Source organism: Oncorhynchus gorbuscha, unplaced genomic scaffold (genome assembly GCF_021184085.1).
Source record: "Oncorhynchus gorbuscha isolate QuinsamMale2020 ecotype Even-year unplaced genomic scaffold, OgorEven_v1.0 Un_scaffold_2010, whole genome shotgun sequence".
Lineage (NCBI taxonomy): Eukaryota > Metazoa > Chordata > Actinopteri > Salmoniformes > Salmonidae > Oncorhynchus > Oncorhynchus gorbuscha.
In genome coordinates this window covers 67,501-85,499 of record NW_025746627.1, presented here as the reverse complement: position 1 = coordinate 85,499, position 17,999 = coordinate 67,501, and the positions used below count along the sequence as shown (strand labels likewise).

General features: G+C 43.5%; 1 protein-coding gene across 1 annotated transcript in view; it reads left to right on the top strand.

Moving 5' to 3' along the window:
* Positions 1 to 7,386: 7,386 nt before the first annotated feature.
* The window catches only part of LOC124024809 (sodium/hydrogen exchanger 5-like), a 73,869-nt gene continuing 63,256 nt past the window's right edge, over positions 7,387 to 17,999 (top strand). Inside the window, 1 exon segment of the mRNA XM_046338571.1 lies at positions 7,387 to 7,948. Coding sequence (XP_046194527.1) covers positions 7,579 to 7,948 — 370 coding nt within the window. The 5' untranslated portion in view covers positions 7,387 to 7,578.

Genomic DNA, 17,999 nt, shown 5'->3' with positions numbered 1-17,999 from the left:
TACGGTCAGGAGTAGGCATCTTTCACAGAATGCTGCGGTCAGGAGTAAGCATCTTTCACAGAATGATAGTCAGGAGTAGTCATCTTTCACAGAATGCTGCAGTCAGGAGTAGTCATCTTTCACAGAATGATAGTCAGGAGTAGTGGTCTTTCACAGAATGATAGTCAGGAGTAGTGGTCTTTCACAGAATGCATCTTTCACAGAATGCTACGGTCAGGAGTAGTGGTCTTTCACAGAATGCTACGGTCAGGAGTAGTGGTCTTTCACAGAATGATAGTCAGGAGTAGTCATCTTTCACAGAATGCTACGGTCAAGAGTAGTCTTCTTTCACAGAATGCTACAGAATGGTCTTTCACAGAATGATAGTCAGGAGTAGTCATCTTTCACAGAATGCTACGGTCTTCATCTTTCACAGAATGCTACGGTCAGAGTAGTCATCTTTCAGAATGCTACGGTCAGGAGTAGTGGTCTTTCACAGAATGATAGTCAGGAGTAGTCATCTTTCACAGAATGATAGTCAGGAGTAGTGGTCTTTCACAGAATGATAGTCAGGAGTAGTCATCTTTCACAGAATGCTAGTCAGGAGTAGTCATCTTTCACAGAATGCTACGGTCAGGAGTAGTGGTCTTTCACAGAATGCTACGGTCAGGAGTAGTGGTCTTTCACAGAATGCTACCGGTCAGGAGTAGTGGTCAGAATGCTACGGTCAGGAGTAGTGATCTTTCACAGAATGCTGGTCAGGTAGTGGTCTTTCAGTAAATAGTCATCTTTCACAGAATGGCTACGGTCAGGAGTAGTCTTTCACAGATGGCTACGGTCAGGAGTAGTGGTCTTTCACAGATGGCTACGGTCAGGAGTAGTGGTCTTTCACAGAATGATACGGTCAGGAGTAGTGGTCTTTCACAGAATGCTACGGTCAGGAGTAGTGGTCTTTCACAGAATGATTCAGGAGTAGTCATCTTTCACAGAATGATACAGTCAGGAGTAGTCATCTTTCACAGAATGCTATGGTCAAGAGTAGTGGTCTTTCACATAGTCAGTCTTTCACAGAATGCTACGGTCAGGAGTAGTCATCTTTCACAGAATGCTAGGTCAGAAGTAGTCATCTTTCACAGAATGCTGCAGTCAGGAGTAGTCATCTTTCACAGAATGATAATCAGGAGTAGTTGTCTTTCACAGAATGCTATGGTCAGGAGTAGTCATCTTTCACAGAATGCTACGGTCAAGAGTTGTCATCTTTCACAGAATGATACGGTCAGAGTAGTTATCTTTCACAGAATGATACGGTCAGGAGTAGTCATCTTTCACAGAATGCTACGGTCAAGAGTAGTCAGAATGAGTAGTGGTCTTTCACAGAATGCTAGTCAGGAGTAGTGGTCTTTCACAGAATTATACGGTCAGGAGAGTAGTAGTCTTTCACAGAATGCTACGGTCAGGAGTAGTGGTCTTTCACAGAATGATAGTCAGGAGTGTGTGTCTTTCACAGAATGATACGGTCAGGAGTAGTGGTCTTTCACAGTCTTTTAGTGGTCTTTCACAGAATGCTACGGTCAGAATGCTACGAGGAGTAGGCATCTTTCACAGAATGCTGCGGTCAGGAGTAAGCATCTTTCACAGAATGATAGTCAGGAGTAGTCATCTTTCACAGAATGATAGTCAGGAGTAGTCATCTTTCACAGAATGCTGCAGTCAGGAGTAGTCATCTTTCACAGAATGATAGTCAGGAGTAGTGGTCTTTCACAGAATGCTACGGTCAGGAGTAGTCATCTTTCACAGAATGCTACGGTCTTTCACAGAATGCTACGGTCAGGAGTAGTCATCTTTCACAGAATGTTACGGTCAGGAGTAGTGGTCTTTCACAGAATGCTACGGTCAAGAGTTGCCATCTTTCACAGAATGCTACGGTCAGGAGTAGTCATCTTTCACAGAATGCTACGGTCAGAGTAGTCATCTTTCACAGAATGCTACGGTCAAGAGTAGTCATCTTTCACAGAATGCTACGGTCAGGAGTAGTCATCTTTCACAGAATGCTACGTCAAGAGTAGTGGTCTTTCACAGAATGATAGTCAGGAGTAGTGGTCTTTCACAGAATGATAGTCAGGAGTAGTCATCTTTCACAGAATGATAGTCAGGAGTAGTGGTCTTTCACAGAATGCTACGGTCAGAGTAGTGGTCTTTCACAGAATTATACGGTCAGGAGTAGTGGTCTTTCACAGAATGATACGGTCAGGAGTAGTGGTCTTCTCACAGAATGATAGTCAGGAGTAGTCATCTTTCACAGAATGATAGTCAGGAGTAGTGGTCTTTCATCTTTCACAGAATGCTAGTCAGGTCAAGAGTAGTGGTCTTTCACAGAATTATACGGTCAGGAGTAGTGGTCTTTCACAGAATAATAGTCAGGAGTAGTCATCTTTCACAGAATGATAGTCAGGAGTTGTCATCTTTCACAGAATGCTGCAGTCAGGAGTAGTCATCTTTCACAGAATGATAGTCAGGAGTAGTCGTCTTTCACAGAATGCTACGGTCAGGAGTAGTCATCTTTCACAGAATGCTGCTGTCAGGAATAGTCATCTTTCACAGAATTCTACGGTCAGGAGTAGTCATCTTTCACAGAATGCTACGGTCAAGAGTAGTCTTCTTTCACAGAATGCTACGGTCAGGAGTAGTGGTCTTTCACAGAATGCTACGGTCAGGAGTAGTGGTCTTTCACAGAATGCTACGGTCAGGAGTAGTCGTCTTTCACAGAATGCTGCAGTCAGGAATAGTCATCTTTCACAGAATGCTATGGTCAGGAGTTTCTTTCACAGAATGCTACGGTCAAGAGTAGTGGTCTTTCACAGAATGATACGGTCAGGAGTAGTGGTCTTTCACAGAATGATAGTCAGGAGTAGTCATCTTTCACAGAATGATAGTCAGGAGTAGTGGTCTTTCACAGAATGCTAGTCAGGAGTAGTGGTCTTTCACAGAATTATACGGTCAGGAGTAGTGGTCTTTCACAGAATGATAGTCAGGAGTAGTTATCTTTCACAGAATGATAGTCAGGAGTTGTCATCTTTCACAGAATGATAGTCAGGAGTAGTGGTCTTTCACAGAATGCTACGGTCAGAGTAGTGGTCTTTCACAGAATTATACGGTCAGGAGTAGTGGTCTTTCACAGAATGATAGTCAGGAGTAGTGGTCTTTCACAGAATGATAGTCAGGAGTAGTCATCTTTCACAGAATGCTGCAGTCAGGAGTAGTCATCTTTCACAGAATGATAGTCAGGAGTAGTCTTTTCACAGAATGCTCCGGTCAGGACTAGTCATCTTTCACAGTCAGGAATAGTCATCTTTCACAGAATGCTAGTCAGGAGTAGTCTCTTTCACAGAATGCTACGGTCAGGAGTAGTCGTCTTTCACAGAAGTTCACAGAATGATAGTCAGGAGTAGTCATCTTTCACAGAATAGTGGTCTTTCACAGAATGTCAGGAGTAGTGGTCTTTCACAGAATGATAGTCAGGAGTAGTCATCTTTCACAGAATGATAGTGGAGTAGTCATCTTTCACAGAATGCTATGGTCTAGTTGTCTTTCACAGAATGCTACGGTCAGGAGTAGTGGTCTTTCACAGAATGATACGGTCAGGAGTAGTGGTCTTTCACAGAATGATAGTCAGGAGTAGTCATCTTTCACAGAATGATAGTCAGGAGTAGTGGTCTTTCAGAATGCTACGGTCAGTAGTGGTCTTTCACAGAATGCTACGGTCAGGAGTAGTGGTCTTTCACAGAATGATAGTCAGGAGTCAGGAATGCTGCAGTCAGGAGTCATCTTTCACAGAATGATAGTCAGGAGTAGTCGTCTTTCACAGAATGCTAGTCAGGAGTAGTCATCTTTCACAGAATGCTGCTGTCAGGAATAGTGAATAGTCAGGAGTAGTCATCTTTCACAGAATGCTACGGTCAAGAGTAGTCGAATGTCAGGAGTAGTGGTCTTTCACAGAATGATACGGTCAGGAGTAGTGGTCTTTCACAGAATGATAGTCAGGAGTAGTCATCTTTCACAGAATCATCTTTCACAGCTACGGTCAGAGTAGTGGTCTTTCACAGAATGATCTTTTCACAGAATGATAGTCAGGAGTAGTGGTCTTTCACAGAATGATACGGTCAGGAGTAGTCATCTTTCACAGAATGGTCAGGAGTAGTGGTCTTTCACAGAATGATAGTCAGGAGTAGTTATCTTTCACAGAATGATAGTCAGGAGTTGTCATCTTTCACAGAATGATAGTCAGGAGTAGTGGTCTTTCACAGAATGCTACGGTCCAGAGTAGTGGTCTTTCACAGAATTATACGGTCAGGAGTAGTGGTCTTTCACAGAATGATAGTCAGGAGTAGTGGTCTTTCACAGAATGATAGTCAGGAGTAGTCATCTTTCACAGAATGCTGCAGTCAGGAGTAGTCATCTTTCACAGAATGATAGTCAGGAGTAGTCGTCTTTCACAGAATGCTACGGTCAGGACTAGTCATCTTTCACAGAATGCTGCTGTCAGGAATAGTCATCTTTCACAGAATGCTACGGTCAGGAGTAGTCGTCTTTCACAGAATGCTACGGTCAGGAGTAGTGTCTTTCACAGAATGTAGTCAGGAGTAGTCTCTTTCACAGAATGATAGTCAGGAGTAGTCATCTTTCACAGAATGCTACAGTCAAGAGTAGTGGTCTTTCACAGAATGATACGGTCAGGAGTAGTGGTCTTTCACAGAATGATAGTCAGGAGTAGTGGTCTTTCACAGAATGCTACGGTCAGAATTATACGGTCAGGAGTAGTGGTCTTTCACAGAATTATACGCTAGTGGTCGGTCAGGAGTAGTTATCTTTCACAGAATGCTACGGTCAGGATAGTCAGGAGTAGTGGTATTTCACACAGAATGCTACGGTCAGGAGTAGTGGTCTTTCACAGAATGCAGGAGTACGGTCAGGAGTAGTCATCTTTCACAGAATGCTAGTCAGGTCAGGAATGTAGTCAGGTCTTTCACAGAATGCTACGGTCAGGAGTAGTCATCTTTCACAGAATGGTCTTCATCTTTCACAGAATGCTACAGTCAGGAGTAGTGGTCTTTCACAGAATGCTACGGTCAGGAGTAGTGAATGATCTTTCACAGAATGCTACGGTCAGGAGTAGTCTTCTTTCACAGAATGCTACGGTCAGGAGTAGTGGTCTTTCATAGAATGCTACGGTCAGGAGTAGTGGTCTTTCACAGAATGCTACGGTCAGGAGTAGTGGTCTTTCACAGAATGCTATGGTCAGGAGTAGTGGTCTTTCACAGAATGCTACGGTCAGGAGTAGTGGTCTTTCACAGAATGCACAGAATGCTTTCACGGTCAGGAGTAGTGGTCTTTCACAGAATGCTACGGTCAGGAGTAGTGGTCTTTCACAGAATGCTACCGTCAGGAGTAGTGGTCTTTCACAGAATGCTACGGTCAGGAGTAGTGATCTTTCACAGAATGCTACGGTCAGGAGTAGTGGTCTTTCACATAAATAGTCAGGAGTAGTGGTCTTTCACAGATGGCTACGGTCAGGAGTAGTGGTCTTTCACAGATGGCTACGGTCAGGAGTAGTGGTCTTTCACAGATGGCTACGGTCAGGAGTAGTGGTCTTTCACAGATGGCTACGGTCAGGAGTAGTGGTCTTTCACAGAATGCTACGGTCAGGAGTAGTGGTCTTTCACAGAATGCTCCGGTCAGGAGTAGTGGTCTTTCACAGAATGCTCCGGTCAGGAGTAGTCATCTTTCACAGAATGCTATGGTCAGGAGTAGTGGTCTTTCACATAAATAGTCAGGAGTAGTGGTCTTTCACAGATGGCTACGGTCAGGAGTAGTGGTCTTTCACAGATGGCTACGGTCAGGAGTAGTGGTCTTTCACAGAATGCTACGGTCAGGAGTAGTGGTCTTTCACATAAATAGTCAGGAGTAGTGGTCTTTCACAGATGGATACGGTCAGGAGTAGTGGTCTTTCACAGATGGCTACGGTCAGGAGTAGTGGTCTTTCACAGATGGCTACGGTCAGGAGTAGTGGTCTTTCACAGAATGCTACGGTCAGGAGTAGTGGTCTTTCACATAAATAGTCAGGAGTAGTGGTCTTTCACAGATGGCTACGGTCAGGAGTAGTAGTCTTTCACAGAATGCTACGGTCAGGAGTAGTGGTCTTTCACAGAATGCTACGGTCAGGAGTAGTGGTCTTTCACAGAATGCTACCGTCAGGAGTAGTGGTCTTTCACAGAATGCTACGGTCAGGAGTAGTGATCTTTCACAGAATGCTACGGTCAGGAGTAGTGGTCTTTCACATAAATAGTCAGGAGTAGTGGTCTTTCACAGATGGCTACGGTCAGGAGTAGTGGTCTTTCACAGATGGCTACGGTCAGGAGTAGTGGTCTTTCACAGATGGCTACGGTCAGGAGTAGTGGTCTTTCACAGATGGCTACGGTCAGGAGTAGTGGTCTTTCACAGAATGCTACGGTCAGGAGTAGTGGTCTTTCACAGAATGCTCCGGTCAGGAGTAGTGGTCTTTCACAGAATGCTCCGGTCAGGAGTAGTGGTCTTTCACAGAATGCTCCGGTCAGGAGTAGTCATCTTTCACAGAATGCTATGGTCAGGAGTAGTGGTCTTTCACATAAATAGTCAGGAGTAGTGGTCTTTCACAGATGGCTACGGTCAGGAGTAGTGGTCTTTCACAGATGGCTACGGTCAGGAGTAGTGGTCTTTCACAGAATGCTACGGTCAGGAGTAGTGGTCTTTCACATAAATAGTCAGGAGTAGTGGTCTTTCACAGATGGCTACGGTCAGGAGTAGTGGTCTTTCACAGATGGCTACGGTCAGGAGTAGTGGTCTTTCACAGATGGCTACGGTCAGGAGTAGTGGTCTTTCACAGAATGCTACGGTCAGGAGTAGTGGTCTTTCACATAAATAGTCAGGAGTAGTGGTCTTTCACAGATGGCTACGGTCAGGAGTAGTGGTCTTTCACAGATGGCTACGGTCAGGAGTAGTGGTCTTTCACAGAATGCTACGGTCAGGAGTAGTGGTCTTTCACATAAATAGTCAGGAGTAGTTGTCTTTCACAGATGGCTACGGTCAGGAGTAGTGGTCTTTCACAGAAATAGTCAGGAGTAGTCATCTTTCACAGAATGATAGTCAGGAGTAGTAATCTTTCACAGAATGCTGCAGTCAGGAGCAGTTATTTTTCACAGAATGATAGTCAGGAGTATTCCTCTTTAAAAACAATACATTGACAGCTCTTAGATCCGCACACTGCTGTGGCCCGTGCGCATGTAATGGCTCTTTAACGGGACTCGGTCCGAGCGGTTCTTAGAGTTTGGGTCACGTGCCAAGATCGGCTATGCCAGCCGGTAGAGGCTCGACTGTGTTACCTCTAGCGTACCGCTTAATGAGAGAGTGAAAGAGAGAGAGAGAGGTGTTGTTGATATTGTAAACCGGTGACAGGTATCGTCCCTTACGTCGTGTCCTTCTTATCTTACCTCCGGTACTCCCCTTGATGGTGTGTATAAAAAGAGAATAGAAGATGACGCGAGGCTGAGTGAGTTTAACGGGAAGATGCTCCTCGTCAGTGTGCCTGTGCTCCTTCTGCTTTTGGTAGTCGGTAAAGATGCGGCTGACCTCCCCGCGACAGACGCGTCGTTTCTCCCGGACCTGGAGCTGCGTAGCGGCGGACAACCCGGTCCGTCGCTACCCGCTTCTCCGACCACCTCTCTAGACCGCTTCCAGGTTCAGCCCCGGGAGGAGTATGCCTCGCCGGGTATTGCCTTGGCCCGGTCCGCCGAGGAACCGTCCGCGACCACGGAGGACGGCGGCGAGTCGCACCGCCACGGCGGGGGGTTTCAGATGGTGCAGTGGGAATGGAGCTACGTTCAGACGCCTTACATTATCGCGATATGGATCCTGGTGGCCAGCGTCGCGAAAATCCGTAAGTGGGGGACATCTGACCCTATTATCAGAATGTACTGACATATAACCGAGTTACCAAGCAACCATTTGATCTTTGTCATATCCCGCAGTCTATAAAAGCTATTTTAGCAAAACCTATAAATATGGCTATGACACATGCAGGGCTGTTTTAGTCTATTTGACGATCTTAAACTATTTTAAATGTAAAGTTCGATGTAACAGGAATTTACCAGCGACACTAAAGAGAAGTCCTTCTAGATATAATGGTCAGCTGGGTATTTATAGAGAAGTCCTAGATGTAATGGTCAGCTGGGTATTTAAAGAGAAGTCCTTCTAGATGTAATGGTCAGCTGGGTATTTATAGAGAAGTCCTTCTAGATGTAATGGTCAGCTAGGTATTTAAAGAGAAGTCCTTCTAGATGTAATGGTCAGCTAGGTATTTATAGAGAAGTCCTTCTAGATGTAATGGTCAGCTAGGTATTTAAAGAGAAGTCCTTCTAGATGTAATGGTCAGCTAGGTATTTAAAGAGAAGTCCTTCTAGATGTAATGGTCAGCTAGGTATTTATAGAGAAGTCCTTCTAGATGTAATGGTCAGCTAGGTATTTATAGAGAAGTCCTTCTAGATGTAATGGTCAGCTGGGTATTTAAAAAGAAGTCCTTCTAGATATAATGGTCAGCTAGGTATTTAAAGAGAAGTCCTTCTAGATATAATGGTCAGCTAGGTATTTAAAGAGAAGTCCTTCTAGATATAATGGTCAGCTAGGTATTTATAGAGAAGTCCTTCTAGATGTAATGGTCAAAGAGAAGTCCTTCTAGATGTAATGGTCAGCTAGGTATTTATAGAGAAGTCCTTCTAGATGTAATGGTCAGCTAGGTATTTAAAGAGAAGTCCTTCTAGATGTAATGGTCAGCTAGGTATTTATAGAGAAGTCCTTCTAGATGTAATGGTCAGCTAGGTATTTAAAGAGAAGTCCTTCTAGATGTAATGGTCAGCTAGGTATTTAAAGAGAAGTCCTTCTAGATGTAATGGTCAGCTGTAATGGTCAGCTAGGTATTTATAGAGAAGTCCTTCTAGATGTAATGGTCAGCTGGGTATTTAAAAAGAAGTCCTTCTAGATATAATGGTCAGCTAGGTATTTAAAGAGAAGTCCTTCTAGATATAATGGTCAGCTAGGTATTTAAAGAGAAGTCCTTCTAGATATAATGGTCAGCTAGGTATTTATAGAGAAGTCCTTCTAGATGTAATGGTCAAAGAGAAGTCCTTCTAGATGTAATGGTCAGCTAGGTATTTATAGAGAAGTCCTTCTAGATGTAATGGTCAGCTAGGTATTTAAAGAGAAGTCCTTCTAGATGTAATGGTCAGCTAGGTATTTATAGAGAAGTCCTTCTAGATGTAATGGTCAGCTAGGTATTTAAAGAGAAGTCCTTCTAGATGTAATGGTCAGCTAGGTATTTAAAGAGAAGTCCTTCTAGATGTAATGGTCAGCTAGGTATTTATAGAGAAGTCCTTCTAGATGTAATGGTCAGCTAGGTATTTATAGAGAAGTCCTTCTAAATGTAATGGTCAGCTGGGTATTTAAAAAGAAGTCCTTCTAGATATAATGGTCAGCTAGGTATTTAAAGAGAAGTCCTTCTAGATATAATGGTCAGCTAGGTATTTAAAGAGAAGTCCTTCTAGATATAATGGTCAGCTAGGTATTTATAGAGAGGTCCTTCTAGATGTAATGGTCAAAGAGAAGTCCTTCTAGATGTAATGGTCAGCTAGGTATTTATAGAGAAGTCCTAGATGTAATGGTCAGCTGGGTATTTATAGAGAAGTCCTTCTAGATGTAATGGTCAGCTGGGTATTTATAGAGAAGTCCTAGATGTAATGGTCAGCTGGGTATTTAAAGAGAAGTCCTTCTAGATGTAATGGTCAGCTGGGTATTTATAGAGAAGTCCTTCTAGATGTAATGGTCAGCTGGGTATTTATAGAGAAGTCCTTCTAGATGTAATGGTCAGCTAGGTATTTATAGAGAAGTCCTTCTAGATGTTATGGTCAGCTAGGTATTTATAGAGAAGTCCTAGATGTAATGGTCAGCTGGGTATTTAAAGAGAAGTCGTTCTAGATATAATGGTCAGCTGGGTATTTATAGAGAAGTCCTAGATGTAATGGTCAGCTAGGTATTTATAGAGGTCCTTCTAGATGTAATGGTCAGCTAGGTACAGTGGGGCAAAAACGTATTTAGTCAGCCACCAATTGTGCAAGTTCTCCCACTTAAAAAATTGAGAGAGGCCTGTAATTTTCATCATAGGTACACTTCAACTATGACAGACAAAATGAGAAGAAAAATCCAGAAAATCACATTGCAGGATTTTTTAAATGAATTTATTTGCAAATTATGGTGGAAAATACGTATTTTTTCCCTCACTTTGTCTGTCATAGTTGAAGTGTACCTATGATGAAAATGACAGGCCTCTCTCATCTTTTTAAGCGGGAGAACTTGCACTAAATACATGTTTTCCCCCAGTGCATATGGATGTTACATGCTTTCTACACCGTATAATAATAATACGATTCAATTATATCTTCACATTTTTTAAAAACAAAACAGTCTCTCAATTCCAGTCATTCCAATACCTGTAATACCCCTTGATCTTCAAGAATAGGATTTATTGTTAAATAGTTTTTACCTGAGCAGAACCCCGTAAAACTACGGTTGTGTTAACCCAGTTCCATTCTGTTGTTTGTGATTTTGTTGTCATGGACAACTGATTGGGGCTCGTTGATTCGGGTTTAAAGAAATAAACGCTTTGTTCATGGATTGGCAGCCTTTGAGCGCGACTGAAAAATGCTATTTCACATGTGATAAATGAATGTCGTGTGCTGCATTTCTTATTGTTTACCTTTTAGTTGGTGACACTTTGATATGTTGATAAAATGCAGCTGTTTAAAGGGGAAATAACAAAACGGCCGCCCCGCCTCTGTTTTGGTAAAAAGCTGAAGGATGGGGCCTGGAGAAATGTAACCACTCTCAGATTAAACAGACAGAGCTGTGGATACAAGGACTGACCATCCATTATATCAATATTATAGTTATAACCATGTTATGAAGCTATACAGGACTGACCATCCATCAACATTATAGCTATAACCATGTTATGAGGCTATATAGGACTGACCATCCATTATAGTTATAACCATGTTATGAGGCTATATAGGACCATCCATGATATTAACATTATAGTTATAACCATGTTATGAGGCTATACAGGACTGACCATCCATGATATCAACATTATAGTTATAACCATGTTATGAGGCTATATAGGACTGACCATCCATGATATCAATATTACTGTACCAATACTACTACCATCTCTACTGTACCAATACTACTACCATCTCTACTGTACCAATACTACTACCATCTCTACTGTACCAATACTACTACCATCTCTACTGTACCAATACTACTACCATCTCTACTGTACCAATACTACTACCATCTCTACTGTACCAATACTACTACCATCTCTACTGTACCAATACTACTACCATCTCTACTGTACCAATACTACTACCATCTCTACTGTACCAATACTACTACCATCTCTACTGTACCAATACTACTACCATCTCTACTGTACCAACTACTACCATCTCTACTGTACCAATACTACTACCATCTCTACTGTACCAATACTACTACCATCTCTACTGTACCAATACTACTACCATCTCTACTGTACCAATACTACTACCATCTCTACTGTACCAATACTACTACCATCTCTACTGTACCAATACTACTACCATCTCTACTGTACCAATACTACTACCATCTCTAGTGTACCAATACTACTACTCTACTGTACCAATACTACTACCATCTCTACTGTACCAATACTACTACCATCTCTACTGTACCAATACTACTACCATCTCTACTGTACCAATACTACTGCCATCTCTACTGTACCAATACTACTACCATCTCTACTGTACCAATACTACTACCATCTCTACTGTACCAATACTACTACCATCTCTACTGTACCAATACTACTGCCATCTCTACTGTACCAATACTACTACCATCTCTACTGTACCAATACTACTGCCATCTCTACTGTACCAATACTACTACCATCTCTACTGTACCAATACTACTACCATCTCTACTGTACCAATACTACTACCATCTCTACTGTACCAATACTACTACCATCTCTACTGTACCAATACTACTACCATCTCTACTGTACCAATACTACTACCATCTCTACTGTACCAATACTACTACCATCTCTACTGTACCAATACTACTACCATCTCTACTGTACCAATACTACTACCATCTCTACTGTACCAATACTACTACCATCTCTACTGTACCAGTACTACTACCATCTCTACTGTACCAATACTACTACCATCTCTACTGTACCAATACTACTACCATCTCTACTGTACCAATACTACTACCATCTCTACTGTACCAATACTACTGCCATCTCTACTGTACCAATACTACTGCCATCTCTACTGTACCAATACTACTACCATCTCTACTGTACCAATACTACTACCATCTCTACTGTACCAATACTACTACCATCTCTACTGTACCAATACTACTACCATCTCTACTGTACCAATACTACTACCATCTCTACTGTACCAATACTACTACCATCTCTACTGTACCAATACTACTACCATCTCTACTGTACCAATACTACTACCATCTCTACTGTACCAATACTACTACCATCTCTACTGTACCAATACTACTACCATCTCTACTGTACCAATACTACTGCCATCTCTACTGTACCAATACTGTACCAATACTACTACCATCTCTACTGTACCAATACTACTACCATCTCTACTGTACCAATACTACTACCATCTCTACTGTACCAATACTACTGCCATCTCTACTGTACCAGTACTACTACCAGTACCAATACTACTACCATCTCTACTGTACCAGTACCAGTACTACTAGCCATCTCTACTGTACCAATACTACTACCATCTCTACTGTACCAATACTACTACCATCTCTACTGTACCAATACTACTACCATCTCTACTGTACCAATACTACTACCATCTCTACTGTACCAATACTACTGTCTCTACTGTACCAATACCATCTCTACTGTACCAATACTACTACCATCTCTACTGTACCAATACTACTACTACTACCATCTCTACTGTACCAATACTACTACCATCTCTACTGTACCAATACTACTACCATCTCTACTGTACCAATACTACTACCATCTCTACTGTACCAACTACTACATCTCTACTGTACCAATACTACTGCCATCTCTACTGTACCAATACTACTAGCATCTCTACTGTACCAATACCAATACTACTGCCATCTCTACTGTACCAATACTACTACCATCTCTACTGTACCAATACTACTACCATCTCTACTGTACCAATACCAATACTACTGCCATCTCTACTGTACCAATACTACTAGCATCTCTACTGTACCAATACTACTACCATCTCTACTGTACCAATACTACTACCATCTCTACTGTACCAATACTACTACCATCTCTACTGTACCAATACTACATCTCTACTGTACCACTACTGCCATCTCTACTGTACCAATACTACTGCCATCTCTACTGTACCAATACTACTACCATCTCTACTGTACCAATACTACTACCATCTCTACTGTACCAATACTACTGCCATCTCTACTGTACCAATACTACTACCATCTCTACTGTACCAATACTACTACCATCTCTACTGTACCAATACTACTACCATCTCTACTGTACCAATACTACTACCATCTCTACTGTACCAATACTACTACCATCTCTACTGTACCAATACTACTACCATCTCTACTGTACCAATACTACTACCATCTCTACTGTACCAATACTACTACCATCTCTACTGTACCAATACTACTACCATCTCTACTGTACCAATACTACTACCATCTCTACTGTACCAATACTACTACCATCTCTACTGTACCAATACTACTGCCATCTCTACTGTACCAATACTACTATCTCTACTGTACCAATATACTATCTCTACTGTACCAATCTCTACTCTCTACTGTACCAATACTACTACCATCTCTACTGTACCAATACTACTACCATCTCTACTGTACCAATACTACTACCATCTCTACTGTACCAATACTACTACCATCTCTACTGTACCAATACTACTACCATCTCTACTGTACCAATACTACTACCATCTCTACTGTACCAATACTACTACCATCTCTACTGTACCAATACTACTACCACCTCTACTGTACCAATACTACTACCACCTCTACTGTACCAATACTACTACCACCTCTACTGTACCAATACTACTACCACCTCTACTGTACCAATACTACTACCATCTCTACTGTACCAATACTACTACCATCTCTACTGTACCAATACTACTACCATCTCTACTGTACCAGTACTACTGCCATCTCTACTGTACCAATACTACTACCACCTCTACTGTACCAATACTACTACCATCTCTACTGTACCAGTACTACTACCATCTCTACTGTACCAGTACCAATACTACTGCCGTCTCTACTGTACCAATACTACTACCGTCTCTACTGTACCAATACTACTACCGTCTCTACTGTACCAATACTACTACCGTCTCTACTGTACCAGTACCAATACTACTACCGTCTCTACTGTACCAGTACCAATACTACTACCATCTCTACTGTACCAATACTACTACCATCTCTACTGTACCAATACTACTACCATCTCTACTGTACCAGTACCAGTACTACTGCCATCTCTACTGTACCAGTACCAGTACTACTACCATCTCTACTGTACCAGTACCAGTACTACTAGCATCTCTACTGTACCAATACTACTACCATCTCTACTGTACCAATACTACTACCATCTCTACTGTACCAATACTACTACAATCTCTACTGTACCTGTACTACTACCATCTCTACTGTACCAATACTACTACCATCTCTACTGTACCAATACTACTACTACTACCATCTCTACTGTACCAATACTACTAGCATCTCTACTGTACCAATACTACTACCATCTCTACTGTACCAATACCAATACTACTGCCATCTCTACTGTACCAATACTACTAGCATCTCTACTGTACCAATACCAATACTACTACCATCTCTACTGTACCAATACTACTACCATCTCTACTGTACCAATACCAATACTACTGCCATCTCTACTGTACCAATACTACTAGCATCTCTACTGTACCAATACTACTACCATCTCTACTGTACCAATACCAATACTACTACCATCTCTACTGTACCAATACCAATACTACTGCCATCTCTACTGTACCAATACTACTACCATCTCTACTGTACCAATACCAATACTACTGCCATCTCTACTGTACCAATACTACTACCATCTCTACTGTACCAATACCAATACTACTGCCATCTCTACTGTACCAATACTACTAGCATCTCTACTGTACCAATACTACTACCATCTCTACTGTACCAATACCAATACTACTACCATCTCTACTGTACCAATACCAATACTACTGCCATCTCTACTGTACCAATACTACTACCATCTCTACTGTACCAATACTACTACCATCTCTACTGTACCAATACTACTACCATCTCTACTGTACCTGTACTACTGCCATCTCTACTGTACCAATACTACTACCATCTCTACTGTACCAATACTACTGCCATCTCTACTGTACCAATACCAATACTACTAGCATCTCCGAATACAACAGGTGTAGAGCTTACAGTGAAATGTTTACTTACAAGCCCAACAATGCAGTTTTCAGAAAAATACCTGAACAAAGGTAAGAGATAAGAAAAACAAATAATGGTTTAGCTGCCTGACACACCCAAACAATGGGACTAGCAGCTCCTTCAATATGTCAACTCTCTCTCTCTCTGTCCCTCCATCCTCTCTCTCTCTGTCCCTCTATCCTCTCTCTCTCTGTCCCTCCATCCTCTCTCTCTCTGTCCCTCCATCCTCTCTCTCTGTCCCTCTATCCCCTCTCTCTCTGTCCCTCCATCCTCTCTCTCTGTCTCTCCATCCTCTCTCTCTGTCCCTCTATCCTCTCTCTCTCTGTCCCTCTATCCTCTCTTTCTCTGTCCCTCTATCCTCTCTCTCTCTCTGTCCCTCTATCCTCTCTCTCTCTGTCCCTCCATCCTCTCTCTCTCTGTCCCTCCATCCTCTCTCTCTCTGTCCCTCCATCCTCTCTCTCTCTGTCCCTCCATCCTCTCTCTCTGTCCCTCTATCCTCTCTCTCTTTGTCCCTCTGTCCTCTCTCTCTCTGTCCCTCTGTCCTCTCTCTCTGTCCCTCTATCCTCTCTCTCTGTCCCTCTCTCCCTGTAGTGTTTCTCCCTGCAGTGTTTCTCCCTCTCTCTCCCTGTAGTGTTTCTCCCTCTCTCTCCCTGCAGTGTTTCTCCCTCTCTCTCCCTGTAGTGTTTCTCCCTCTCTCTCCCTGTAGTGTTTCTCCCTCTCTCTCCCTGTAGTGTTTCTCCCTCTCTCTCCCTGTAGTGTTTCTCCCTCTCTCTCCCTGTAGTGTTTCTCCCTGCAGTGTTTCTCCCTGCAGTGTTTCTCCCTGCAGTGTTTCTCCCTCTCTCTCCCTGTAGTGTTTCTCCCTCTCTCTCCCTGTAGTGTTTCTCCCTCTCTCTCCCTGTAGTGTTTCTCCCTCTCTCTCCCTGTAGTGTTTCTCCCTCTCTCTCCCTGCAGTGTTTCTCCCTGTAGTGTTTCTCCCTCTCTCTCCCTGTAGTGTTTCTCCCTCTCTCTCCCTGTAGTGTTTCTCCCTGTAGTGTTTCTCCCTCTCTCTCCCTGCAGTGTTTCTCCCTCTCTCTCCCTGCAGTGTTTCTCCCTCTCTCTCCCTGTAGTGTCTCTCCCTCTCTCTACCTGTAGGGTTTCTCCCCCTCTCTCCCTGTAGGGTTTCTCCCCCTCTCTCCCTGTAGGGTTTCTCCCCCTCTCTCCCTGTAGTGTTTCTCCCCCTCTCTCCCTGTAGTGTTTCTCCCCCTCTCTCCCTGCAGTGTTTCTCCCTCTCTCTCCCTGCAGTGTTTCTCCCTCTCTCTCCCTGTAGTGTTTCTCCCTCTCTCTCCCTGTAGTGTTTCTGCCTCTCTCTCCCTGTAGTGTTTCTCCCTCTCTCTCCCTGTAGTGTTTCTCCCTCTCTCTCCCTGTAGTGTTTCTCCCTCTCTCTCCCTGTAGTGTTTCTCCCTGCAGTGTTTCTCCCTCTCCCTCCCTGCAGTTTTTCTCCCTCTCCCTCCCTGCAGTTTTTCTCCCTCTCCCTCCCTGTAGTGTTTCTCCCTCTCTCTCCCTGTAGTGTTTCTCCCTCTCTCTCCCTGTAGTGTTTCTCCCTCTCTAACCACTAGTCTACCCTGCCGTCCCTCCACTCTAACCACTAGTCTACCTGCCGTCCCTCCACTCTAACCACTAGTCTACCTGCCGTCCCTCCACTCTAACCACTAGTCAACCTGCCGCCCCTCCACTCTAACCACTAGTCTACCTGCCGTCCCTCCACTCTAACCACTAGTCTACCTGCCGTCCCTCCACTCTAACCACTAGTCAACCTGCCGCCCCTCCACTCTAACCACTAGTCAACCTGCCGCCCCTCCACCCATCCACTCTAACCACTAGTCAACCTGCCGCCCCTACACTCCACTCTAACCACTAGTCTACCTGCCGCCCCTCCACTCTAACCACTAGTCTACCCTGCCGCCCCTCCACTCTAACCAATAGTCTACCCTGCCGTCCCTCCACTCTAACCACTAGTCTACCTGCCTCCCCTCCACTGTAACCACTAGTCTACCTGCCGCCCCTCCACCACTCCACTCTAACCACTAGTCTACCTGCCGCCCCTCCACTCTAACCACTAGTCTACCTGCTGCCCCTCCACCCATCCACTCTAACCACTAGTCTACCTGCCGCCCCTCCACCCATCCACTCTAACCACTGGTCTACCTGCCGCCCATCCACTCTAACCACTGGTCTACCTGCCGCCCCTCCACTCTAAC